Here is a 25,404-nt window from a genome sequence, read left to right as displayed (position 1 = left end):
GATAGCCCCTGTTAGCCTTAAAAATAAAACTCCCAGTTACCTTACCAGCAAAAGATAGGTTTATCCGGGAATAAAAGAGAATTGCCACGTGGGCAAGCAAACTACAGCAACACCACTGGTGAGTCCCAAGAGCAAAGGGGAGGCGGACTCTTTTAAAGAGCAAAGAGGGGGAACGTAAGTTGGGCCGGCGGTTATAGGCAAAAAGTCCAGGGGAGCAAACTAGGGGTTTGAAGTGAAGTGTCTTCTCATTGGCTGGGCTGTGAGGTCTCCCATTGGCTGGGCTTGTTAGTCTCTCATTGGCTGGACTTGCGATCGTGTCTCATTGGCTGGGCTGTTGCTGGGGTGATAAGTAAAGCCTTTCTTCCTGCAGGTGGAGTAGCCTGAAGTAGCATCCACCCGCAGGGTCCCTCTCTTCTTGGGTGAGCAGTTGATGAGGAGTGGTAGGGCCTGAGAGCGCCCCCTGCATAACCTCCCAGCTACATTTCAGCGATTTTTTCTGCTACTAATTTTCACACCCCTTTCTCTCTTATCAGGCCCAGCATTGATTTAATGAGGCCATGCTACGACTTTTCCCCAGTTGTCCGGCTGGCAACCAGGAGGGGGTGGGGGTGCAGATACTGAAAGGGACCTTGTTGTCTTGTTTTCGAAGCCTCTACAGAATCTTCCCATAAGGGAATGCTAGCTCTTCCTAGTTAGGGGTGAGCAACCGTTGCAGGCTCTAAAATTTCAGAAAAGTCTGAGGAGCCAAAACCTTTAGGGGCATCCACCCAGATATACTCATCGGATGTGTCAAGGTTTTCCCAACCAGGACCCTGACCTTGGCATTGCAAAGCTACCTTGACTGAGATTCAAGGCAGCTCTATTTTTAATTTTTTGAGGAAACTTCATGCTGTTTTCCATAGTGCTTGCATCGATTTACATGTCCACCAAAGTGCACAAGGATTCCGTTTTCTCTACGTCCTCGCCAACTCTTGTTAATTCTTGTCTGTTTGATAGTAGCCATTCTAACAGGTGTGAGGTGATATCTCAGTGTGGTTTTGATTTGCATTTCCCCAATGATTAGTGATGTTGAGCATCTTTCAATGTACCTGTTTGACATCTGTATGTCTTTGTTTTCCTTGGGACAATGTCTATTCAAATACTCTGCTCATTTTTTTTTTTTAATCGTCAAATGGTTAACATACAGTGTAGTTTTGGCTTCAGGAGTAGATTCCCATAATTCATCACTTACAGACAACACCCAGTGGTCATTCCAACAAGTGCTCTCCTCAATGCCCATCACCCATTTTTCCCACCCTCCCAACCTCCCACCCACATCAACTCTCAGTGTCTCTGTATTTAAGAATCTCTTATGGTTTCCCTCCCTCTCTGTATCTTATTTTTCCTTCCATTCCCCTACGATCATCTGTTAAGTTTCTCAAAATCCACATATGAGTGAAATCATCTATCTGTCTTTTCTGACTGACTTATTTCACTTAGCATAATATACTCCAGTTCCATCCACGTTGCTGCAAATGTACTCTGCCCATTTCTTAGTTGGATTGTTTGGATTTTTTGCTATGCAGTTGTGCGAGTTCTTTATATATTTTGGACATTAATGCTTTACCAGATACATGATTTGCCAATATTGTCTCCCATCCCATAGGCTGCTTTTTATTTTGTGGATGGCTTCCTTTGCTGTGCAGACGGTGTTTGGTTTGATATAGTCCCGCTTGTTCATTTTTGCTTTTGTCACCTTTGCATTTGGTGCCAATACACTTACTTTCGGTTATTTGTTAATTGTCTCCAACTTCTCAGATCCCTGGACGGGGTGCCAGTGCCAGTCAGCATCAGCGAGATCATCGTGCTTGCATGTCTCTGTCACCCTCCCAAACAGACATCCTTCTCAGTCACTGTACTAACCACTCTTCTCCCAATTTATTCCTGGTGAAAATGTTGCCAGTGGGCTGCCTCCTTGTTCAAGGCGTCCACACACTATGCGGGATGAGCTGCTCACTACCAGCTGGGCAGCGAGTGATCTAGTTACAAATCCCCACCTCACCGTCTACTTTCTCAGACCATTGCTGCTACCAACCCTGTTAATTTGGGTCCTCTAGTAAGCATACCGTGAGATGGCATTCAGAATGCAAGAGATTCATTGGGGGCTCATGGCTACGAAAGATCAGGAGTGGGGGTGGGGAGTGAAATTGGGCCGAGGAAGTCGGCAGACTGCAATACTGATCTGAAGCCTGTGAATGGGAAGTGGGAAGAAGTAGGATCGGGCAGAGAGAATCTAACTCTAATGCAAATCTAGCGAAGTTTGGGCCAACCCAAAGGAAGGGTTGGAGGAACTTTGGCGCAGAGATTGTCCATTAGAGGAGTCCTGGGTTGATGGGTATGGTCCACCTAGAGCCCCCGCCATGCTCCATCTCTGACCAGAGACGACCCAGAACGAGAGTGAACTCAGCGTACTGAACCTGGCGGGCAGCCAGCTGCACTCCTAGCAGTTGAATGAAAATTCTCTCTGGAAGGGAGATCAGAGTGGAGCCTCCTCCATGGCTGGCTGCTACCACAGAATAGTCACTTAGTATCCTAGCATCTGTCAAAGATGATCAATGAAGATTTTATTTTTTTAATGCGCTCATGGATATTAACACATTTGCCATGCTTCAATCTGTTATATTTACTTTTCTTTTTGATACTCAAATTGTCCTTACTTTGGCTAGTGGGAGCGCCTCCGGCTAGCAAATCCTCTGATGCAATGCTAGTCTCACTGATAATTTCCTTGCTTTCTGTTGATAAGAGGCTCCAGGACCATCCTGTGTGTGTGTGTGTGTGTGTGTGTGTGTGTGTGTGTGTGTGTTTTGATGTTTATTTATTTATTATGAGGGAAAGACAGTGCCTGTGCAAGTGGGGGAGGGGCAGTCTGGAATCCCAAAGCAGGCTCCGCACTGTCTGCACAGAGCCCAACACAGGGCTCAAACCCACAAACTGGGAGATCTTGACCTGAGCCGAAATCAAGAGTCAGATGCTTAACCAACGGAGCCCCCCCAGGCACCCCCATCATGTGTGCTTTCTGCCTCAAATCTGAAATCAGTCATCTTCCTATGAAGCTATGGTTTGTTTTGGTGGGAAATGGCATGCAGGGACAACAATCTGGGTGCTAAGAGTGCTCGCTTGTCCTGAATTGGTTTGTTTTTAGACCAGTGCAGCCCGGGAGAACAATGAGAACTTTTTATATCTGCCCTAATATAGCAGCTACTAGCCACACGGGGCTATTGAACGCTTGAAACCAAGAAATGGAATTCTTAATGTTATTTAATTGAAATGTTTTTCTTACAGTAAAGTATACATGACATAAATGTTACCTTTTTAACCACTTTTAAGTGTACAGGTCACAACATTGTGCACATTCACATTATTTGCAAGCATCACCACCGCCCGTGGCCAAAACCCTTCCATTTTCCCAAACTGAAACTCTGCCCCATTAAACACTAACTCCCCATTTCACACCCACCCCCGCCTCCTAGCAACCACTGCTTTACTTCCTGTCTCCACGAATTTGACTACTCCATGTACCTCATAGAAGTGAAATCAAACAATATTTCTTCTTTTGTGTCTGGCTTTTTTCACTCAGCATAATGTCTTCAAAGTTTACCCATGTTGTATGTGTCAGAATTTCCTTTCTTTTTATGGCTAAATAGTCTATTATATCTATATATACATATCACATTTTGCTTTTCCATTCTTCCACTGATGGACATTTGGGTCATTTCCACCTTTTGGCTATTATGAATAACACTGCTATGAGCATTGGTGTAAAGATGTCTGTTCAAGTATTTAATTTTAATTAATTTTTAAAAATGTTTTAATTTATTCATTTTTGAGAGAGAGAGAGAGACTGTGAGTGGGGGAGGGGCAGAGAGAGAGACACACACACACACAGAATCTGAAACAGGCTCCAGGCTCTGAGCTGTCAGCACAGAGCCTGACACAGGGATCAAACTCACCAACCGTGAGATCATGACCTGAGCCAAAGTCGGACGCTTAACCGACTGAGCCACCCAGGCTCCCCTTTTTAATTTAATTTTCAATTTAAATAGCCACATGTGTCCAGTGGCTACCATATTGGACAGTTCTAGACCTTTCCAGTGGATAGAGCTAAGAAATACATTTTTAAAAGATATTAAGTCATACTAATATTTCCCATTGAAATCCAAGATTACAGGTTTTTAACTTATTTTCCATCTCTTCTCTCAAGCTAAAAGCATTGATATTTAAAAGCATCTAATATTTAAAAAACATTTTTTTTAACGTTTATTCAATTTTGAGAGGTAGAGACAGAGCATGAGCAGGGAAGGGGGAGAGAGAGGGAGACACAGAATCCAAAACAGGCTCCAGGCTCTGAGCTGTCAGCACAGAGCCTGACGTGGGGCTTGAACTCACAAACTGCGAGATCCTGACCTGAGCCAAAGTTGGATGCTCAACCTACTGAGCCACCCAGGTGCCCTTATTGGCTCCTAATATTAACCACACTACTTAATTGCTCTATCCCACTTTACACAATTCCAAAATAGCAACGGCAATATTATTGCCAAGACCAGGATTAATGCAAACAATTTGAGATTTCTTTGCAGCTCTTTTTGCCATTACTACTTATGTACAAAGTGTTGGGTTTTAATGTCACTTGAATTATTTTCTGTGTGGTTAAGCCCCAACCTGACATACCGTTAGGATCATTTGTTTCATTTTGCTTCCGATTTTTAGGAATTGATTTACTTTTCGCTTTGTCATTACACAGTTCCAAAGCCAAAGGGACAAGCACACGTGGAGAAATCTAGTTTCTGCACACACCTCACCTTCCTGACCCTGGTGGGTAACCGTTTGTACATTACTTTTCAAGGTAGGAAAATAGCCATGTACATTCTTTTTTTTTTTATTTTTTTTTTTTTAACGTTTATTTATTTTTGGGACAGAGAGAGACAGCGCACGAATGGGGGAGGGGCAGAGAGAGAGGGAGACACAGAATCGGAAACAGGCTCCAGGCTCTGAGCCATCAGCCCAGAGCCTGACGCGGGGCTCGAACTCACGGACCGCAAGATCGTGACCTGGCTGAAGTCGGACGCTTAACCGACTGCGCCACCCAGGCGCCCCATACATTCTTATTGTTTCTACCCCTTCTTAGTAAAATACCATACGCGCTGTTCTGCAACTTTATTATTATCTTTCTTAACAATACGTTCTGAGGGCCACTCTGGGACAGAACATGGGAGCAGTCTTTCACAGCTGCTCCAGGGCGAGGCTGCACACCTTCCCGACACCTTCTTCCCGCAGCTCCTACTGGTGAACACTGGAGCGTTTCCAGTCTTTTGCTCTCCTTTCCTTCTACAGTAGAAAGTGTATTGATGGTTAATGTGGAAAGGCCCAGAAAGGCAAAGCTGGGGAGAAAGAAGCCCCGCCGTGTCGCCATGTGCGTGAGTGGGGAAGAGAAGTAGAATTTCTGGTAAAGGGGCTACCACCGGGGGCTGATACGGTGACTTCGGTCTCCCCCTGAGGTCCCTCACTCTGAGCAGGGAGAAGCCCTGGCCAACACCAGCGGGCGATGAGGGCGCAGGAGCGTGCTGCCACCGGCTGGCTCCCACCGTTCCCACCTTTGCTGCGCTTTTTGCGAGGCTTGGTGGCCCTGATGGATCGTCTTCCCTGCACAAACTTAAAGGACTTCCTGGACCTCACTGTGGCACCAGGAGGCAGGGGTCAAAGCCAGCACGCGGCTAGCGGGGCCAGCCACCTTGCAAGTCACATGCAACTCTCTGCAAAGGCAGAGGTGCACCCACGCCCTCGGGTGGCCGGACGCCCCCTGCGTGGCCTGGCGGGAGGTGCCCTTCGTCACACACACACCCGCGCCAGGCAGGTCGCCTGACAGGAAAGGCGGGCAGGAGTCACGGTATAACGGCGACCCCGGGCCTCGGGGGACGGGGGAAGGGGGGGAGCGAGGCGAGGCTCGATTCTGCTCCAGCGCAGCCTGCACGTTGTGCCCGCTCACCACCCCCCCGCCTTGCGCAAAGCAGGGGAAATGCAGATTTTACGTGAACACACCTAGTTTTTAGGGTTGACAGCCCGTCCGAACTTAGGTCGCCTCGGGCCAAACCCGGAGCGCCGACCCGGTGCCGGGTCCGGTCTTCCCAGCGGCGCCGTCCTCTCCGAGCCCCTCCGCACGCGGCCTGCATCCCGGGCGCACTGCGCTTGCGCGGGGCGCGCCGGACAGAACCATCGCGAGAACGGGGGTTGCGTGCGGCGCTCGAGCTCCCCCGCCGCTTGGGGCCGCCCGTTGCCATGGAGCCGCCCGCCGCCGACGCCGCCGACGCGGAGCTTCGGAGGAGCCGCCGTGGAGCCGTTCCGACCCCCTCCGGTCGGCAGAGAGGTGGGCCCATCCGCCGCGTAGCTCCTCGGACGCGGCCCAGCGCCCTCGCCGCCCAAGTCCTGCCGGGCCGGCGCCTGCTGCGGCGGGTCTCGGGGGCCCTGCGCCCGGCGGTGCGCGCCCGCCGCGTGTGGTCGCCGCGCCTCCGCCGCGGCGGTGAGCGGACCTCGGGCGGGGTGGGAGGGCGCCCTGCGGAGTCCCGAGGGCCTCCCGACTCGGTTCTGCAAAGGATAACCGGGTCTGGGAAGCGGGAGGGCCTCCGCTCCGACGTCGTCCACCAGCGGATACTCGTTTATCCGCTCGCAGTTTTGGCTTGAGCGAGGCTTCCTTGAACGTGTGCAAGGACTGGGCACTGAGCAGGTGAGGAGCAGGTGGGGCCTGGGCACTTATTAGGTGAGGGACAGATGAGGAGCAGGTGCCGAGCAAGTGAGGGGGCAGGTGAGGGGCAGGTGGGGCCTGGGCGCCGAGCACGTGAGCAGGCCCCAGTCTGGTCTGCAGCAGCTCAGAAGACTCCCGCACTCACTCTCTGCGGGTAAGCCGTGCGGAAATTCATGCGCACAGCGTACACATTGGTTTTAAAGTGAACATCGGTGGCGACCCCCCAAGTCCAGAAATAAAAGCGTGTTAGCACCGCACAAGTCAACCCACCCCTCTCCTGCCTGGCAGACCTCCCCCCCAGGACCATGAGCCTGTTTGTGAGTCTAACTCCCTTGCTTTTCTCTAGGTGTCCCACCTATGTGTGCATTCCTAAGCAATATAATTAAATTCCACATGTTGTTAAACTTCATATAAATGGAATGATACGGTGTATATTCTTTTTCAATTTTGAAACAACCCCAAGTTGCATAAAAGTTTCAAGTTGAGCACCAACAATCTTCCTTTTCCTGAAGCATTTGAGAACAAGTAGCTTGCATGAAGCTTTATCACCACCACCGTACTTTTGAGTATTTCCTACCTGCAAGGGCCCTCTCGGGCATGACCATGGTCCACGTGACCATCAAGGTCAAGAGAGTCACATGGATGTGTCACTACTGCTGGTCCTCAGCCCAGTCAAGCACATTTTGATAGTTGATCCCGTAAAGTCACAAAAGCAAAAGGACTCAGTCTGGGACGTCGCACAGCACTCGGTCATCATAGCGACTTGGTGTTTGTTCGGTGTCTTTCGGTCCACAGCATTCCCCAGCCTTTCTTTGGCCCCCATGACCCTGACACCTTTGATGGCTGCAGGCAATGACTTTGTAGAAAGCTCTTCCATTTGGGTTGTCTGATGTTTCCTCAAGATTAGATTCGCATTGGGGCGCCTGGGTGGCGCAGTCGGTTAAGCGTCCGACTTCAGCCAGGTCACGATCTCGCGGTCCGTGAGTTCGAGCCCCGCGTCAGGCTCTGGGCTGATGGCTCGGAGCCTGGAGCCTGTTTCCGATTCTGTGTCTCCCTCTCTCTCTGCCCCTCCCCCGTTCATGCTCTCTCTCTGTCCCAAAAATAAATAAACGTTGAAAAAAAAATTAAAAAAAGATTAGATTCGCATTATGCATCCTTGGCAGAAAAGTCACAGAACTTACGCACAACTTTCTTCATCCCATTCCATCCTGTCAGGTGGCTCATGGTGGCCCATTTGTCATATTACAGATGATGTTTGCCTTGATCACTTAAAGTGGTGTCTGCCAATGTCTCCGCTGGGAAGTTACTTTTTCCCTCTGTAATGAACGCGTATTTTGTTGGGAGATACTTTGAGGCTAGTGGCCGTGTCACCCTTCCCAGGCTTGAGCTGGGCGGCTCACCGCGGGCTCCCCCTCCACCCTGCTTGGGCTCTGATGCCCTTCTCAGGGCTGCCTTCCTCCTACTCAGGCCCTGACAGCCAGCTCTGGGCCACCCCGGGTCCTGCTTTGCCTGCCCCTCCTGGGGAACCTAGTCCGGAAGCTTCCAGAGGGAAGAAGGGTGAGTGCTGTGCACCATCTTCCCATCAGTCGTGTGGAAGAGACGCACCCGCTCTGTGACACGGCGCCGGCTCCTTCCTCGTTACCATCCAGCACTCTGTAGGCCGGATCACGCTGTCGGTGTTTTCTGCTGTTGGTGGCCGTGGGGCTTTGTTCCCAGAGTTGCTGCTGCTCTCTGAGGTCGTGTTATGTCTCCTGTTGTTTAAGTCTGTGATGAATTGAATTGTGTTTCTTCAGGGGAAAAAAAAAAAATCATAGGTTGAAGCTCTAACCCCTGGCATCTCAGAATGTGACCTCATTTGGGAATAGGGTCACTGGGGATGGAATTCAGTAAGATGAGGTCACACTGGAGGAGAGTGGGCCCCTGATCCCATATGTCAGGCGTCTTTATACAAAGGAGGTATTTAAGGGGTGCCTGGGTGGCTCAGTAGGTTGAGCGTCTGACTTGGGCTCAGGTCATGATCTTGAGGTTCATGAGTTTGAGCCCCGCGTCGGGCTCTGTGCTGCCAGATTCTGTGTCTCCCTCTATCTCCGCCCCTCCCCCGCTCATGCTCTGTTTCTCTCTCCTTCCAAAATAAATAAACATTAAAAAAAAAAAAAAAGAGGTATTTGAACGTAGATGTGCACTCAGAGCATCACACGGAGGTTGGAGTTGCCCTGCCACAGGCCAGGAACTCTCGGAACCTGGGAGGGAGGCCTGGGACAGACCCTGCTGTAGTGCTTCAGAGGGAACAAGGCCCTGCCGGCACCTTGGTGTCAGATTCCTGGCTTCCGGAAGTGTGAGAGAATACACTTCTGTTGTCCTGAGACGCCCAGTGTGCCATGCTTATGCTGCGACAGCTCCGGGACACGAGCATAACGGCTGAGACTTTCCGTAGGGCACGCACCTAGGAGAGGAACCGCTGAGTCAGAGAGTAGGGGGGCGCAGAGAGATCCAAGACCTAATCCTTGGAATTTGGGAATATGTTAGATGACGCGGCAGGGGAACTGAGGTTGTTACCCAGGTGTCTGGAGATGGGGAGATTGTCCTGGATTATCCACATGTGCCCAGTGCAGACACAGGGTCCTCAGAAGTGGGACAGGGAGGCAGGAGAGAGAGAGTCAGGGGGCCCCAGGAGAAAGACCACACTGACGCTGCTGGCTTTGAAGGCGGTCCAGCGGGCCCAGGAGTGTGCGTGACCTCTGGAAACAAAAATCCTCCCTAGAGCGTCCAGAAGGGAACGCTGTCCTGCCCACACCTTGATTTTCACCCAGTGAGACTCATTTCAGAATCCGACGTCAGGATCGTAAGGCAGTAAATCTGTGAAGTCACTGGGTTTGCGGGAAGTTGTTGCAGCAGCGGCGGGAGAGCCGCACGGAGGCGCGCGCTCGTTAACTCTACCGGGTGACGCCGGACTCTCTGGAAGTAATTGTCCCCGCTCTCGCTCCCACGCTCCCGCCATGGCCGAGTGAACGTTCCCGCTGCCTCACTCACGCACCTGCCACTGTCGGGCTTGTGATGTCTTACCAGTGTGATGACCACATAACTATAGGAGATTGTGACTTTAACTTTCGTTTCCCTAATTACAAATGAGGTTGGACAATTGTTGTTGTTGTTGTTGTTCATTACCAAGAAATAGTTTATCGTCCAAAGCACGACTTGGCTAAGAGTTAAAGGGAAACACTCTTAATAATGCCAGGAAAACAGGCATGAAGTGGGGCACGCGGTCACACTGGACACATGGCTGCCCCACTTCCTGGCCATTTGAATGTCCTCAATGGTCAAGTGCCTGTGTGGGTCCTGCCATTGCCCCCGGACTGCCACCTTCTTTACTGATTTGTGGGTAATCCTTGTGTGGTCTTGATGGAGGACCTTTAGGATAATGTGTTGAATTTATCTTCTGGCTTGTAACTTTTTTCTCACTCTCCCGAGGGCATCATCTGAATGACAGTTTTTAATTTAAATGTACGTGACCACCTGCCAGCTTTTCCTCTCATGGCTAATGACTTTGGTGTCCTGTGTAAGAAACCCTGGAGGCGCCTGGGTGGCTCACTCGGTTGAGCGTACGACTTTGGCTCAGGTCACGATCTCACGGTTCGTGGGTTTGAGCCGGTAAATACAGCTCCAACGGCTGAAGACTCACTTTTCGCATAACTGCAAAATCATCATCAACCCCAACAAAATTAACGTGAATTTCTTAATAAAATCTAATGCCAATTTGTGTTCACTTTCCCACATGATCTCAAAAACGTCTTTTACAGTTGCGTCCAAACAGGACCCCCACACCGCAGGAGGTGGACTTTTGTCTTCCGGACCTTTTCACTTAAAAAGGCCTCCCGATCCCCCTTTCCCCCATGACACCCACTTGTTGAGGTGTCAGGATCATCTGTTCCGTTTATTTATTATTTAGGCCTCCTTTGCCGTCACCCGGTGAGGCTCCGTCATTTCCTCCTTAGCGGTCCTGCACCCTTTTGTTGTGTTTGTCCTTACGCAGTTCATATTTTTTGATGGAATTGTAAATGGCAGCTTTTCCAAATCTTTGATAAATGGGAATATATTTGGTTTTTATTATTGCATTTATATCTAACGACATTACATCGTCTCAATAACTTTCATGAGGGAGGTCTGTATACTCATTTGGATTTCCTATGTACATGGCTATGTTATCTGAAAACATTGCCATTTCTGAATGCCTGTTTGGTCCTTTTACCTCTAAAGGTTCTAGCTGGGAGGCAGGAGTGCCAGTGGAAGGAAGTAGCTCAGCGAAGCCCTTGTTTTGTTCTCGGTCTTTTTCTTTTTTTAATTTTTTACTCACCTTTTGAGCGGGGGGAGGAGGGGCAGAGAGAATCCGAAGCAGGTTCCAGGCTCCAGCTCTCAGCATGGAGCCTGACGCGGGGCTCGAACCCACCAACTGTGAGATCACGACCCGAGCCGAAGTCGGACACTTAACCAACTGAGCCACCCAGGCGCCCCTGTTTTCCGTCTTAAAAGAACATTTTTAACGTCTAGGATGATGCGTGATGCCTCCTGTACATTGTCGGCAGCGTGTAGCCTTTGTTACATGAAGGGAGACTGTTCCTAATGTAAGATTGCCAAGGTTTTTTTAAAGCATAAGTGGCATGTTGAAGTTTATCAATACTTTTTCCCCACACTTGTCGAGTTGATCATATAATTCTCTTCCTTCGGTCTGTTACCGGGGTGAATTAAGCTGACTTCCGATGCTAAGTAAACGCGCCGTGGTCCTGAAGTTTTATGCCGTGTTGACACTGCGGATCCAGGCCAACGATGCCTCTCTCTGCATTTTCGTGTCTGCGCTCTGAGCGACAGGAGCTCCCCGTCTCCGGTCTCCGCTGTCGGTGTCGGGCTCTGGTGACGAAGGCTGCGTGAGCCCCACGAGAGAAGTCCGGACCTGCCTGTCCCTCCGGGAGGGGGTGCGTGTGAACCCAGTGGTCTGCGCCCGGCGTGTTTCCCACAACTGGATGGGGAAGCCTCTGAGCCTGGAGTGTTCTTCCTGGGAATGCATTTGACTGTTGATTGAGTTTCTTTTATGTTTGTGGGACTTTGGAAGGTTTTTTTTGTCAAACAATTCTGATTAGTAATATTTCTCTAATAATTTGTCCGTTGTCTACATTTTCAAATTTACTGGCATAAAGTTGTTCATGACTTCTTTAGTTTTTAATGTTTTCCTGACATATTTATCAATTTTAGTCTTTTAAAAATACAAACTCTTGGTTTCCAGGAGCATCTCGATCACATACGTTCGTTTCTGTTGCATGAATTGTTAATATTTTCAACCTGCTTTCTTCCACTTTCTTTGGGTTCATCTCGCAGTTCTTTCTGTAGCCACTCGAACTGGATGTTTTGTGCATTAACTTTTAGCCTTTTCCTAATGCCGTATATGTGTGAAGTTCAGGAGTTTGCTCTGCGTGGGGTCAGCTGCGCTATGGTTGATTGGAGCTACTGTCCTTGTAACTCAGCTCAAAGTATTTTACTGTTTCCAGCATGATTTTTTTCCCTTGACCCATGGGTTACTTAGAAGTATGTTTCTTATTTTCTAGAAATACTTCTCTGTTATTGATTTGGGCTGGTGACTTTTGGTCAGAGAACAAGCTTTTTATGGTTGTTTTTATTGAGGAATAATTGGCATACGATATTAGTATTGTGTTTGTTTCAGGTGCACCCCGTAGTGATTTGATATTGTACATTGCAGAGTCACCACCGTGACAAGTGTAGTCACCGTCTGCCACCACACAAAGCTGTCACAGTATAACTGACTATGTTCCTTATGCTGTACAAAGCCTTGTACATTTTAGTCTCTTAAAATCTATTGAGACCTGCTTCGGGCCCAGGAGACGGCTTTTGTAAATATTCAGTGTGTGCCTTCAGGGAGCACTTACAATTCTGTCGCTGGTATGCTCTCTGTATGTCTGTCACGTTCAGTTTGTTAATGGTGTCGAATGTCATTAATGACTTCTGCTATCTGCTTTTGGTATCAGTTCCTGAGAGCGGTGTGTGAAATTTTCCCACGAGAGTTTGCATTTTGACTTTTTCCTTGTTCTGTCGATCTGTGCCGCTTCCTCTGTGACTTCATTAGTGAACACACGTGGATGTAAAATTGTCGCTTCGGGACGCCGGGGTGGCTCAGTCGGTTGAACGTCTGACTTTGGCTCAGGTCAAGGTCTCACAGTTCATGGGTTTGAGCCCTGCATCGAGCTCTGTGCTGACAACTCGGAGCCTGGAACCTGCTTTGGATTCTGTGTCTCCCTCTCTCTCTCTCTGCCCCTCTGCCACTTGCCCTCTCTCTCTCTCTCTCTCTCTCTCTCTCTCTCAAAAATAAATAAACATTAAAAAAATTTCAGTGCTTCTGTAAGCTTGTGTTTTAGATGTGTCTCCAATAGTGGATAGTTAGATTTTTTGGTTGTTGCTATGGGTCTTTTAATCCAATTTAAAAGGAGACCTTTTTTTTTTTTTTTTTTTTTTTTTTGGTTACACCTTGGCCCTTTCACCTGTTTACAATCTTGCCTTCACTTAGATTTTGACCTGATGATTTCTTACTTTCTAGTCAATTCTTCAAGGTTCTTAAGGCAATTAACGTACAATTTTATGCGGCATTTGTGGTTATTTTTAGTGTGATGGCTGGCACGCTGGACAGCCACATGCCTAAAATGGAAATGGAAGTTCCAACTGCTTCTTACGCACGTTTTAGCAAATCTGTTTCCGATTCTACTTCATCCCCATAGACACCGAGTTCTGGGGCCTTCCACGGGCAGTGGGGCACACGTGGGTTTTTATGGCTCAAGTTTTCCCCTGGAGGTCGGTCCGTACCTCTGCCTGCAGGGCTGCTACCGCCTCACACTCCCGGCTTCTGTTTTGTTCACACTGTTTATTCTCCCATTTGCCGTGTCCTTGTAGATGCGTGTGTTGAAAAAACTGAATCCTTCTGCTGTGGTTTTAGTGAGAATTTAAGAGGCATCAGAGGCTCCCTGTCTGGAACTGCCCTGTTTCACTGGACATTCAAAGTGCATGTGGTTCAGCGGCACCTGGTGGCTCAGTCTGTTGAGCGTGTGACTCTTGATTTCATCTCAGGTCGTGATCTCGTGGTTCGTGAGATCGAGCCCCATGTCGGGATCTGCGCTGACAGCATGGAGCCTGCTTGGGATTCATTCTCTCCCTCTCCCTCTCTCTCTCTCTCTCTCTCTCTCAAAGTAAATAAATAAACATTAAAAAACAAGAAGTGTCAGGGCACCTGGGTGGCTCAGTCGGTTAAGCGTCCGACTTCGGCCCAGGTCATGATCTCGCGGTCTGTGAGTTCGAGCCCCGCGTCGGGCTCTGTGCCGACGGCTCGGGGCCTGGAGCTGCTTGGGACTCTGTGTCTCCCTCTCTCTCTGCCCCTCCCCCACTCGTGCTCTGTCTCTCTCTATCAAAAATAAATAAAATGTAAAAAAAAAAATTTAAAAAAGAAGTGTATGTGGTTTAATGTCATCTTCAATGGAACTGTATGTGTGATGATCCACCTCGTATCAGGCTGCCATCCGTCCGGGGGACAATTGAGCTGCGCTGTGATGAGCACATGGAGTCCATGAGCACGAGCGGAACAGACTCGGCCACTTCGTAAATATGTTCTAAAAGCTCTGCCATTCACAGATTGGGGGGGGGGGGGGCGGTTAATAGGTTTTCTCAAGTGGGAGGAATATTGTTGGCATTTGACAAGATGCCTTGAAATTTTGCCTCTCAGAACTGTAATGCGTGATTGTTTCTTTGCAGCATTTTTTAAAAGGAATCGTTGGCCTTGACTTATTATTGATTCATCCAGGAAACATTATTAGGCTTTGAAATATTTTTCAGTCAGTTATTCCGAAGCAATTGTAAAGTGAAACATGAAAGACAAATTCATCTACGATTGTAGCATCTACGGAGTTCTGGGCAGGCAGGCTCCTAAGGTCCCTCAAATCACTTAAAGCGTGAGGGATGTTCTGAAATTCCTTAAGGGTTGCTTCTGACCTGCCCCGTAACACGCGACGTGCTATATAGCACGCACATCCCGAATGTTCATTTGGATGAGGTTTGATCGTCACGTGTGCAACCACCGCTAGAAATGATGCCGAACATCCCCCACCCCACTGTGCCCCTCGCGCCCCTCCCACTCCTTGCCTTTGACCCCAGATCCACGGCCGCCGGCAGGTAGTTTTGCCTGAATGGGGGTTTCCCGGTTCTCTTCCGTGTGTGGCTTCCTTCACCTCCGGCGAGGCTCCTGCGACACGCTCGTGCGCATCCGTTCGGTTCCTTCTCGTTCCCGAGCAGCAGCACGTGCTCACGACGACGGGCGCTTGGGTTGTTTTCCGGCTGGGGGCCCTCTGGGTAAACACTCGTGTGCAAGGTTGTTTGAGGGATGTGTTCTGGTTTCTCCCGGGCACGTCCTGGAGGAGGATTTCCGGGTCACGTGCTGGGCCGGCGTTCGTATTTTCGATTTGGGGCGTTCTCACAGGTGTGCAGCAGTGTCTCGTGATGGTCTTACTTCACGTTTCCCCGGGGACTGATGCTGCGGCGCGAAGTGTCACAAGCTCGTTGGCCATTTGTGTATCTCCTCTTGCCACGTCTGTTCTAAAATTCCTGCCCCTTTTCAGTCGGAGTTTGGACTTTATGTTGTTGATGTTTAGGGGCTCTTTATATATTCTGGATATACGACTGTTGTCAGATTTCTCTGCTGCAGATATTTTCTCCTAGTCTGGGCTTGTCCATTTTCTTTTCTTCTTTTTTACAGAAGTTTATTTATTTATTTTGAGAGAGAGAGAGAGAGGGAGGGAGCGTGCGCCTGGGAGGGACAGAGAGAGAGGGAAGGAGGGAGAATCCTTAGCGGGCTCTGCGCTGTCACCACAGAGCCCATCGTGGGGCTTGAGCCCACGAACCATGAGATCATAACCTGAGCCAAAACCAAGAGTTGGGTGCTAAACTGACTGAGCCACCCAGGTGCCCCTCATCCATTTTCTTAATGTCTTTTTACAAGAGAAATTGTTGATTCGTATGAAATCCGGTATGTATGTTTTTTAACTATGATCCTATTCATCTATACCTGTTACAATTTTTTTGTAGCTAATTTCTGCTTCCCAAGATGGAAGAAGACGCTGACCAGTTCCCTAAGAAGGAGCTTTTGGACAATGTCCCGATTGTGGAAGATGGTAATAAAAGTCTTTTCACAGATAACGGGTGTTTTGGCAACAATGAAGATAAATGGTGTGCTTTATAGTTTCCCTGAATTCCCTTTCTTTAGAAAGACTATATCTTTTAGGCTTATTTTTTTTCCTCAAAGTTTATATCATTCTGTCTTTAGTTGGAAAAAAAAAGATAAATTATGGCCGAGATTCTTGAAAGCGACAGGTTATAGTTCTCTCGTTTCCAGCGCCTCTACTGAGAAATAGGATGCCATTTTTGTCCCTTTGATTGTGACCTATTTTGCTTTTCTTTCCCTGGAAGTTTGTAGATTTAAAAAGAATCCGATAATCCAAGATAGGCCTTGATTCGGGCTAGTGCTGGACACCAGGCAAGACAATCAAACCTGGACTAGTCTCCTTGGGTCTCCATCTAACTGCAGCGCGGCTCGTTTCTCAGTTTCTGAGCTGTGGTGAGGTGAGGTGAAGCGTGAGGTGAGGTGTGGTTAGGGAGGTGGGGTGAGGTGAGGTGAGGTGAGGTGAGGTGAGGTGAGGTGAGGTGTGGTGAGGTGAAGGGAGGTAAGTTGTGGTTAGGTGTTGTGGTTAGATGAGGTGAGGTGTGGTGAGGTGAGCCGAGGAGTTGTAAGGCGAGGCGATGTGTGGTGAGCTGAGGTGAGGCGAGGTGTGGTATGGTATTTGTGACGTTTAGTGAGGTGAAGTGAGGCGAGGTACGGTAAGGTGAGGTTTGGTGAGGGGAGGCACAATGAGGTGAGGTGAGGTGTGGTGAGGTGAGGCGATATGTGGTGAGGTAAGGTGTGGTTACGTGAGGTGAGGTGAGGAGTTGTGAGGTGAGTTATGGTGTGGTGACGTGAGGCGATGTGTGGTGAGCTGGGGCGAGAGGTGAGGTGAGGTGCGGTGAGGTGAAGTGGGATATGGTGAGGCGAGTGAGGTGAGGTGTGTTGAGATGAGACGTGTGGTATGCTATGATGTCGTTTGTGGTGTTGTGAGGGCTAGGTGTGGTGAGGTGAGATGAAAGGGGAGAGGTGAGTTTGGTGGGGTGAGGTGTGGTGAGGTGAAGGGAGGTAAGTTGTGGTTAGGTGTTGTGGTTAGATGAGGTGAGGTGTGGTGAGGTGAGCCGAGGAGTTGTAAGGCGAGGCGATGTGTGGTGAGCTGAGGTGAGGCGAGGTGTGGTATGGTATTTGTGACGTTTAGTGAGGTGAAGTGAGGCGAGGTACGGTAAGGTGAGGTTTGGTGAGGGGAGGCACAATGAGGTGAGGTGAGGTGTGGTGAGGTGAGGCGATATGTGGTGAGGTAAGGTGTGGTTACGTGAGGTGAGGTGAGGAGTTGTGAGGTGAGTTATGGTGTGGTGACGTGAGGCGATGTGTGGTGAGCTGGGGCGAGAGGTGAGGTGAGGTGCGGTGAGGTGAAGTGGGATATGGTGAGGCGAGTGAGGTGAGGTGTGTTGAGATGAGACGTGTGGTATGCTATGATGTCGTTTGTGGTGTTGTGAGGGCTAGGTGTGGTGAGGTGAGATGAAAGGGGAGAGGTGAGTTTGGTGGGGTGAGGTGTGGTGAGGTGAAGGGAGGTAAGTTGTGGTTAGGTGTTGTGGTTAGATGAGGTGAGGTGTGGTGAGGTGAGCCGAGGAGTTGTAAGGCGAGGCGATGTGTGGTGAGCTGAGGTGAGGCGAGGTGTGGTATGGTATTTGTGACGTTTAGTGAGGTGAAGTGAGGCGAGGTACGGTAAGGTGAGGTTTGGTGAGGGGAGGCACAATGAGGTGAGGTGAGGTGTGGTGAGGTGAGGCGATATGTGGTGAGGTAAGGTGTGGTTACGTGAGGTGAGGTGAGGAGTTGTGAGGTGAGTTATGGTGTGGTGACGTGAGGCGATGTGTGGTGAGCTGGGGCGAGAGGTGAGGTGAGGTGCGGTGAGGTGAAGTGGGATATGGTGAGGCGAGTGAGGTGAGGTGTGTTGAGATGAGACGTGTGGTATGCTATGATGTCGTTTGTGGTGTTGTGAGGGTTAGGTGTGGTGAGGTGAGATGAAAGGGGAGAGGTGAGTTTGGTGGGGTGAGGTGTGGTGAGGTGAAGGGAGGTAAGTTGTGGTTAGGTGTTGTGGTTAGATGAGGTGAGGTGTGGTGAGGTGAGCCGAGGAGTTGTAAGGCGAGGCGATGTGTGGTGAGCTGAGGTGAGGCGAGGTGTGGTGAGGTTTGTGTGTTGTGAGGTTTGTGAGGCTGGTGTGGTGAGGTGAGTGAAATATAGTGAGGTGAGTGTGGCTAGGTAAGGTGGGGTGAGGAGTTGTGAAGTAAGGTATGGTGAGGTGAGGTGAGGGGTGGTGAGGTAAGAGATTGGTGAGGTGAGGTATGGTGAGGTGAGAAGAGGCGAGGTGCTTTGAGGTGAAGTGTGGTGAGGTGAGCTGTGGTGAAGTGTTGTAAGGAGAAGTGAGGTGTGGTGAGGTGTGGTACAGTGAGGTGAGTTGTGGCGAGATGAGGTGAGATATGGTGAGGTGAAGGCAGCTGAGGCGCAGTGAGCGTAGTGAGGTGAGGTGAAGTGAGGCGTGGTGAGCCGAGGTTGGTGAGGTGAGAAGAGGTAAGGTGTGGCAAGGCAAGCTGAGGTGAGGAGTTGTGAGGTGAGGTATGGGGGGAGGTAGTAAATTCGTCCCCACCTTTCCGTCTTCCCAAATGTATAGGCCTTTTGTCTAGTCTCTTCCTCTCTTCCTCCTGTACTCCTTGTGATTTTCACTGACGCCTTGTTGAATTCCTTTGTAGTCATTTTCACTGAGATTTGATGAAGGGTAGAGAGAAATTGCATAAGTTCGATTGGCCCTGTTTGGCTCGAAGTCTACAGTGATTCTCTAAGATAATAATTCTCAAACTTTTTTGCCAGAGAACCCCTTTACATTCTTAAAAATCGTTGCAACCAGAAAGTGTTTTTCCTGTCGGTTACTATTTTTTTTTTAACTTTTTAATGTTTATTTATTTTTGAGAGAGAGAGACAGAGCATGAGCAGGGGAGGGGCAGAGAGAGAGGGAGACAGAATCTGAAGCAGGTTCCAGGCTCTGAACGGTCAGCACAGAGCCTGATGTGGGGCTCGAACCCATGAACCGGGAGATCATGGCTTGAGCTGAAGTCGGATGCTTAACCGACTGGGCCACCCAGGGGCCCCTCTGCCCTGTTTATTTTGATGCTCAATTTGTTCTAAATTGGGCCAGTAGGACCCTTCCCACCTCTGTGTTCTCTTAAAATTCTTTAAGCACGACTGAGCCACCCAGACACCCCTATGTCAGTTACATTTTTTAGTATCGAGTGTATTAAAAATTAAAGCTGAAAAACTTTTTGTATGTATTCAGTGAAAATAGCAAAACTGAACCTGTTGTACGTAACGAAAAGAGTCTGGCTCGTCGGAAGACAGCTGGATTCCCGTTCCGTCGTGTTAGTCTGTTGTGACACGAGACGTCACGTGGACTTTGGGAAACTCCATTCTCCACTCGTGAAATGAGAGTGAAAGGACAAACGATGTTTCAGTACTGCTAGGAAAATAGTTTTGACTGAAGACGCTCCGAGAGAGTTCTAGGCACTCCCACCAGGGTTCCCCGGGCCGCGCTTTGACAACCATTGCTCTAAGGCCATCAGCATCGTCGCCTGCAGATGCGAGCTTGTCTAGGTTCGTCCCGGTGCTTCAGACTTGAACGTCTGCATCTACTTTGTGTGTTTTCTCTTGCCTGGATTTCTAGAAAGAGATGAACTAGAGGCTCCAGAGTTCCAGGTTGAATTTCTTCCTCCGGCAGCTGAGAAGGGTGCCGACTCGGGAGGCCGCCGGTAACTACTCCGGGCGGGCCCCTTGCTCCCCGCAACCCAGCCTGGGCACCCCCGGCGGAAAGGTGGAGCCGGGCGGGGGCGAGCAGCGCGCGAGGGCCGCCGCTGTCCTTCCGCATTAAGCCCGGGGAACGCCGATGCTGACCCAAGTGGGAAGAAAACAGCCGCCCCAGCCAGGTTCCAGGCCTGCGGCCTGCGGAGGACCTTGGGCCGCCTGGAGACGCTGCAGGAGGAGAAAGAGCTGCTCGTTCAGAAAACCAGGTGGGCTCGGCGACGGCGACGGCGGCGGCGGGGAGGGAGCTGCGGCGGGTGGGCGGGGCGAGCAGGGGGCGGGGCGGCCGTCGTGGGCGGGGCGACCCGTGCTCCGGAGGCTTCGGCTCTGCCGCGGTGACCTCGGGGCGGGCCTCGGTGACCGATCTCCCCCTGCCCTCCTGGCCGTCACGTGAGGCGTGCAGAGGGTGTCCCCGTTGGTCGTGCGGGGCCCGGGCCTCGCTGGTGGCCTTCGTGGGGCTGGGCCCCGGGTCGGCCCGTCCTGCCCCGGGGTCCGCTCCGGCTTGACCCGCGCTGACACTGGTAGCGCATGTTCCCCAAACGTCCGCGAAGAGAAGGTCATACGGGAAAGTGGAAAACACATGGTCCCCGCTGGGACCCACGTGCCCCTGCCCACCTTCGCCTGTGGGTTCTTTCCCTGTGGGTGCGTGTGCCTGTGATTTCTGTCTGCTGAGTTGTGTGACCGCCGCCTGCAGGCATCACTCCTGCCTACTTGTCCCCGGAGCAAGTAAAAACCTCCTTCCACCGGACCTCCGCACGGTTCCTCCCCTGAGGAAGTGAGCATCTCCCGGCCGCGCAACCACGGCAGTTCCCTGCGTGTCCTCCAGGCTGGCTTAGAGCCCGCGCTCTGGGTTTGGTTCTGCTGTTCTCATCACAGGAGCTAGAGTTTTGAATCGGATTCGATCCAGGCCCCCACGCTGGTCGCTTGTCCTGTCGTGTCTGGGAGTTCTAGAACGCTGACGAGGTGCTGCGGCTGTGTGCCGGGTGTGCGGCCTTCTCAGGCCTCTCCCCGGTGCCCTTACACACCTGGCCACGTTCACGTGTGCCGGTTCCCGTGAACTCTCATTTGGGCTGAGGTCACCCAGGTGGCCCCTCTGAAGGGCTTTCAGGAAACAAGACCCTGATCAGGCAGCTTGATTGTGTGAGAGAAATCCCTGGAAAGATGATGTCACCTCAGCTCCTAACCTGGGCAAGGGGGGACAGATGACCGGGGCCCCTGGCCTGGGCGAGGGGACAGATGACCGGGGCCCCTGGCCTGGGTGAGGGGGGACTGATGACCGGGGCCCCTGGCCTGGGTGAGGGGGGACTGATGACCGGGGCCCCTGGCCTGGGTGAGGGGGTACTGATGACCGGGGCCCCTGGCCTGGGTGAGGGGGGACAGATGATTGGGGCCCCTGGCCTGGGTGAGTGGGGACTGATGACCGGGGCCCCTGGCCTGGGTGAGGGGGGACAGATGATGGGGGCCCCTGGCCTGGGTGAGGGGGAACAGATGATGGGGGCCCCTGGCCTGGGTGAGGGGGGACTGATGACCGGGGCCCCTGGCCTGGGTGAGGGGGGACAGATGATTGGGGCCCCTGGCCTGGGTGAGGGGGGACTGATGACCGGGGCCCCTGGCCTGGGCGAGGGAGGACAGATGATTGGGGCCCCTGGCCTGGGTGAGGGGGGACTGATGACCGGGGCCCCTGGCCTGGGTGAGGGGGGACTGATGACCGGGGCCCCTGGCCTGGGCGAGGGGGGACAGATGACCGGGGCCCCTGGCCTGTGCGAGGGGGGACAGATGACCGGGGCCCCTGGCCTGGGCGAGGGGGGACAGATGACCGGGGCCCCTGGCCTGGGCGAGGGGGGACTGATGACCGGGGCCCCTGGCCTGGGCGAGGGGGGACAGATGACCGGGGCCCCTGGCCTGGGTGAGGGGGGACTGATGACCGGGGCCCCTGGCCTGGGCGAGGGGGGACAGATGATTGGGGCCTCTGGCCTGGACGAAGGGACAGATGACCGGGGCCCCTGGCCTGGGTGAGGGGGGACTGATGACCGGGGCCCCTGGCCTGGGCGAGGGGGGACAGATGATGGGGGCCCCTGGCCTGGGTGAGGGGGAACAGATGACGGGGGCCCCTGGCCTGGGCGAGGGGGGACTGATGACCGGGGCCCCTGGCCTGGGCGAGGGGGGACAGATGACCGGGGCCCCTGGCCTGGGCGAGGGGACAGATGACCGGGGCCCCTGGCCTGGGTGAGGGGGGACTGATGACCGGGGCCCCTGGCCTGGGTGAGGGGGGACAGATGACCGGGGCCCCTGGCCTGGGTGAGGGGGGACAGATGACCGGGGCCCCTGGCCTGGGTGAGGGGGGACTGATGACCGGGGCCCCTGGCCTGGGCGAGGGGGGACAGATGATTGGGGCCCCTGGCCTGGGCGAGGGGGGACAGATGATGGGGGCCCCTGGCCTGGGTGAGGGGGAACAGATGACGGGGGCCCCTGGCCTGGGCGAGGGGGGACTGATGACCGGGGCCCCTGGCCTGGGCGAGGGGGGACAGATGACCGGGGCCCCTGGCCTGGGCGAGGGGACAGATGACCGGGGCCCCTGGCCTGGGTGAGGGGGGACTGATGACCGGGGCCCCTGGCCTGGGTGAGGGGGGACAGATGACCGGGGCCCCTGGCCTGGGTGAGGGGGGACAGATGACCGGGGCCCCTGGCCTGGGTGAGGGGGGACTGATGACCGGGGCCCCTGGCCTGGGCGAGGGGGGACAGATGATTGGGGCCCCTGGCCTGGGCGAGGGGGGACAGATGATGGGGGCCCCTGGCCTGGGCGAGGGGACAGATGACCGGGGCCCCTGGCCTGGGTGAGGGGGGACTGATGACCGGGGCCTCTGGCCTGGGTGAGGGGGGACAGATGATTGGGGCCCCTGGCCTGGACGAGGGGGAACAGATGAGTGGAGCCTCTGGCCTTGGTGAGGGGACAGATGACCGGGGCCCCTGGCCTGGACGAGGGGGGACATATAGCCGCGGCCCCTGGCCTGGGCCACGGGGGACATATAACCGCGGCCCCTGGCCTGGGTTAGGGGAGCCGAAGGAAGATGGGTTTCCATCCGAGGCTCCTGAGGGAGAGTGTGAGGAGAGGCTCGATCCCAGAGAACTGCTTATCCGGATTCTGACTTCCCTGCAGAGGAGAGCTGCGTGCTTGCCGCCAGAGGATAGAGCTCATCGCCAAGCAGCAGGCGAGCGTGGCGGCCGAGGTGGCTGCAGGGAGAGAGGCCAACAACACGTAGGTCGTGCGCCCCGGGCGCCGAGCGGGGCGGGTGGCGGGGGCCCCCAGTGCCGCAGCAGAAGGCGTCCGGTCACCCGACTCGTCATCTATACTAACACCTGCTGCCTTCAGGTGCACGAGGAAGCAGACTGGCCACCCTCCAGGGTGGGGAACAGACGCACCCCAATACGGAAAGAGACAGGTGGTCACAAGGACAAGAGAGCTGGTGGCCGTGAGGTCAGGAGAGGTGGTCACTTTGAGGCAGGTGGCCAGGGAGGCTTCCTGAGGAGTTGCCTCCAGGCTGGAACCTGAGTGAGAAAAACAACTTGCCTGCAGTGACTAGGAAGGAACATTCCGGGGGTGAGGATGTGCAAAGCCGTAGAGGTGCCCAAAAAGAGAGGCCACTCTGTGGGGACAGGGCAGGGACACCAATGAGCTTAGGGGAAGAAACATCAGGACTGGCTTTGTCTCGATCGACCAGCCAGGTAGTGCCACTACCCAGATGAGGGGACAGGACAGGCAGGGGGTCAGAGGCCTGCGCGGCTACCTCACGTGGACACATCTGCTTGGAGCTCCCCGCGCCCGGGGCTGGTGTCCACAGGTGAGCCAGGTGGCGTCCATGCACTTCAGGCCCTGTCGGTCTCACAGCAGCCCTTTGAGGGACTCAGGGACACTAAGTCAGCTGCCCGGGGTCACCCTGCTGAGCGGGGACACGGTGGGACGTTGGTCCTGGCGCTCTGAGCCAGAATCTGAATGTAGCTGCCCCACTTGCTGCCAGGAAGGGACGAGCGCCAGGCCCCACTGGCCCCAGGAGGGTAGAGGGCCCCCTGGCGGCCGGAGGCTGGAGTCCTGGGGGTCACAGGACAGACAGGACAAGGTGCCAGACAGCTCACCCAGCAGCAGCGTCGTGAGGCCTGCAGCCCAGCCCCCTGCAGGCAGAGACAGGCTCTTTTGTAGGACTTTAAAATCCACCTGGTTCTATGGGACACAGCAGGCTGGATGTTGAGAAATGAGGGCCACGCCAGCTGCTGGAAACCCACTCCCCAGCCGTACACGTGTGGGGTCCTGATCGGTGGTATGCACACACCGGTCCTGAGGTCTTTGTCACCCAAGGCTATTTCCACACAGCCCCACTGGCCACCCCGTGATCATCTGTGATTATCTCAGAACATGCCTGAGCGGTCGGGTGCCTGGGCGGTGCACTGAGCCGGCCACAGCCCAGGACAGAAGAGGGTGCAGGTGCAGCGTGGACTCCCTACCTAGAGTCTCCCAGGGGCGTTTTGGCCGCCTGACTGCTTCCAGTCGGGCGAGTGTGCAGGATCCTTCCCTGATCGGAATGGGCCCGCAACTCGGACAGGCTGGAACCAGGGGATCCGGCTCCCTGACCCCGGGAGGGAAGTGGGCACTGGTGTGGCCAGGGCCGGTGCTCTAGCGGGTTCTGTGCCTGGCCAAGCAGCCAGAAGTAGGCAGAGGGGCAGCTTTTCTTGAAGGCCTTCCCCGCTGGCCGGTGTAGACAGACTTCTCTCTTGAAAATGAAGAGGCCAGCTGAAGGCCTCAGTGGGATAGTGGCCACCGGGGGGGCTTTCTCTGGGGGCCAGGCTGACGCCACCTCCCCGCCCCCCCACTCCCCTGCCCCCCTGCCCCTCTGCCCCCGTGCCTCAGCAGCGCCTCCGTGGGCCGCCTCCAGGCGGTGTCCAGACGCCTGTGCACGGAGCTGGACGACGAGAGAGCCCTGCAGTCCCAGCTCAGAGCCGCGTTGCTGAAGAGCGAGTGAGTTGGGGGGGGAGGGGGGCTCCCTGCGCACAGGCAGGACGCGGCCCGCGTAGTTTGCGCGCGACTTTTAAGCTGCCTAGGAGCGGGAAGGGAGCCCGTTAAGTGAAATCATCGAAAGGATAAGACTTCACGTTTTTTGAAATGTTTCCCACTTTCCGCATGTTTGTTTGCATTTCTGAGAACTATGACACCTTCTTTTCCTTTCCCCTCTTTCCTGCTTCCTGCTTCCGGAGAACCACCAGCGCCGTGTTTAAACAGTGTTTCGCCGTTTCACAACCTTTCTAGAAGCAACCCCCAGCAAAGACACTGGTGCTTGGGTTTGGGTCGTAAACAGCAGCATTGCCTCTAGCTAGCTGCCGCAAGAAAGGGGGTTTAGGAGGGGATCAGATTCCTGGTGTCCCTCGTGCCCTGCTTCCCCCCCCCCCCACAGCGGCCCCCTCCCCCAGACGCTGGCCGGGCAGCCTCTGGGAAACGCGCAGGAAGGCACAGAGGGCCAGGACAGGGCATTGGCGGCAGGCCACCCGCTGCTGGAAAAACCACAGCTGTCCCCTGCCCCTCCCGACCACAGGGACTCTC

At 53.3% G+C, this 25,404-nt stretch overlaps 1 protein-coding gene and 1 long non-coding RNA gene across 2 annotated transcripts in view; one reads left to right on the top strand and one right to left on the bottom strand.

Moving 5' to 3' along the window:
* Positions 1–5,178: 5,178 nt before the first annotated feature.
* On the bottom strand, positions 5,179–6,194 carry LOC115521196. The gene is made up of 2 exons (XR_003970988.1): positions 6,076–6,194; positions 5,179–5,364 (listed from the first exon to the last, which is right to left on the bottom strand). It is a non-coding gene; the product is annotated as an uncharacterized LOC115521196 (long non-coding RNA).
* Positions 6,195–6,571: 377 nt separating this feature from the next.
* Positions 6,572–25,404, top strand: part of CFAP74 (cilia and flagella associated protein 74) — a 68,324-nt gene continuing 49,491 nt past the window's right edge. Inside the window, exons 1-6 of the mRNA XM_030326699.1 lie at positions 6,572–6,757; positions 15,902–15,987; positions 19,684–19,768; positions 19,889–20,026; positions 22,975–23,073; positions 24,721–24,825. Of these exons, the coding sequence (XP_030182559.1) occupies positions 15,921–15,987; positions 19,684–19,768; positions 19,889–20,026; positions 22,975–23,073; positions 24,721–24,825 (494 nt within the window). The 5' untranslated portion in view covers positions 6,572–6,757; positions 15,902–15,920. The remainder of the gene's footprint in view (positions 6,758–15,901; positions 15,988–19,683; positions 19,769–19,888; positions 20,027–22,974; positions 23,074–24,720; positions 24,826–25,404) is intronic.

This window comes from Lynx canadensis, chromosome C1 (assembly GCF_007474595.2).
Source record: "Lynx canadensis isolate LIC74 chromosome C1, mLynCan4.pri.v2, whole genome shotgun sequence".
In the NCBI taxonomy this organism is placed as follows: domain Eukaryota; kingdom Metazoa; phylum Chordata; class Mammalia; order Carnivora; family Felidae; genus Lynx; species Lynx canadensis.
This window is presented reverse-complemented; position numbering and strand designations above follow the sequence as displayed.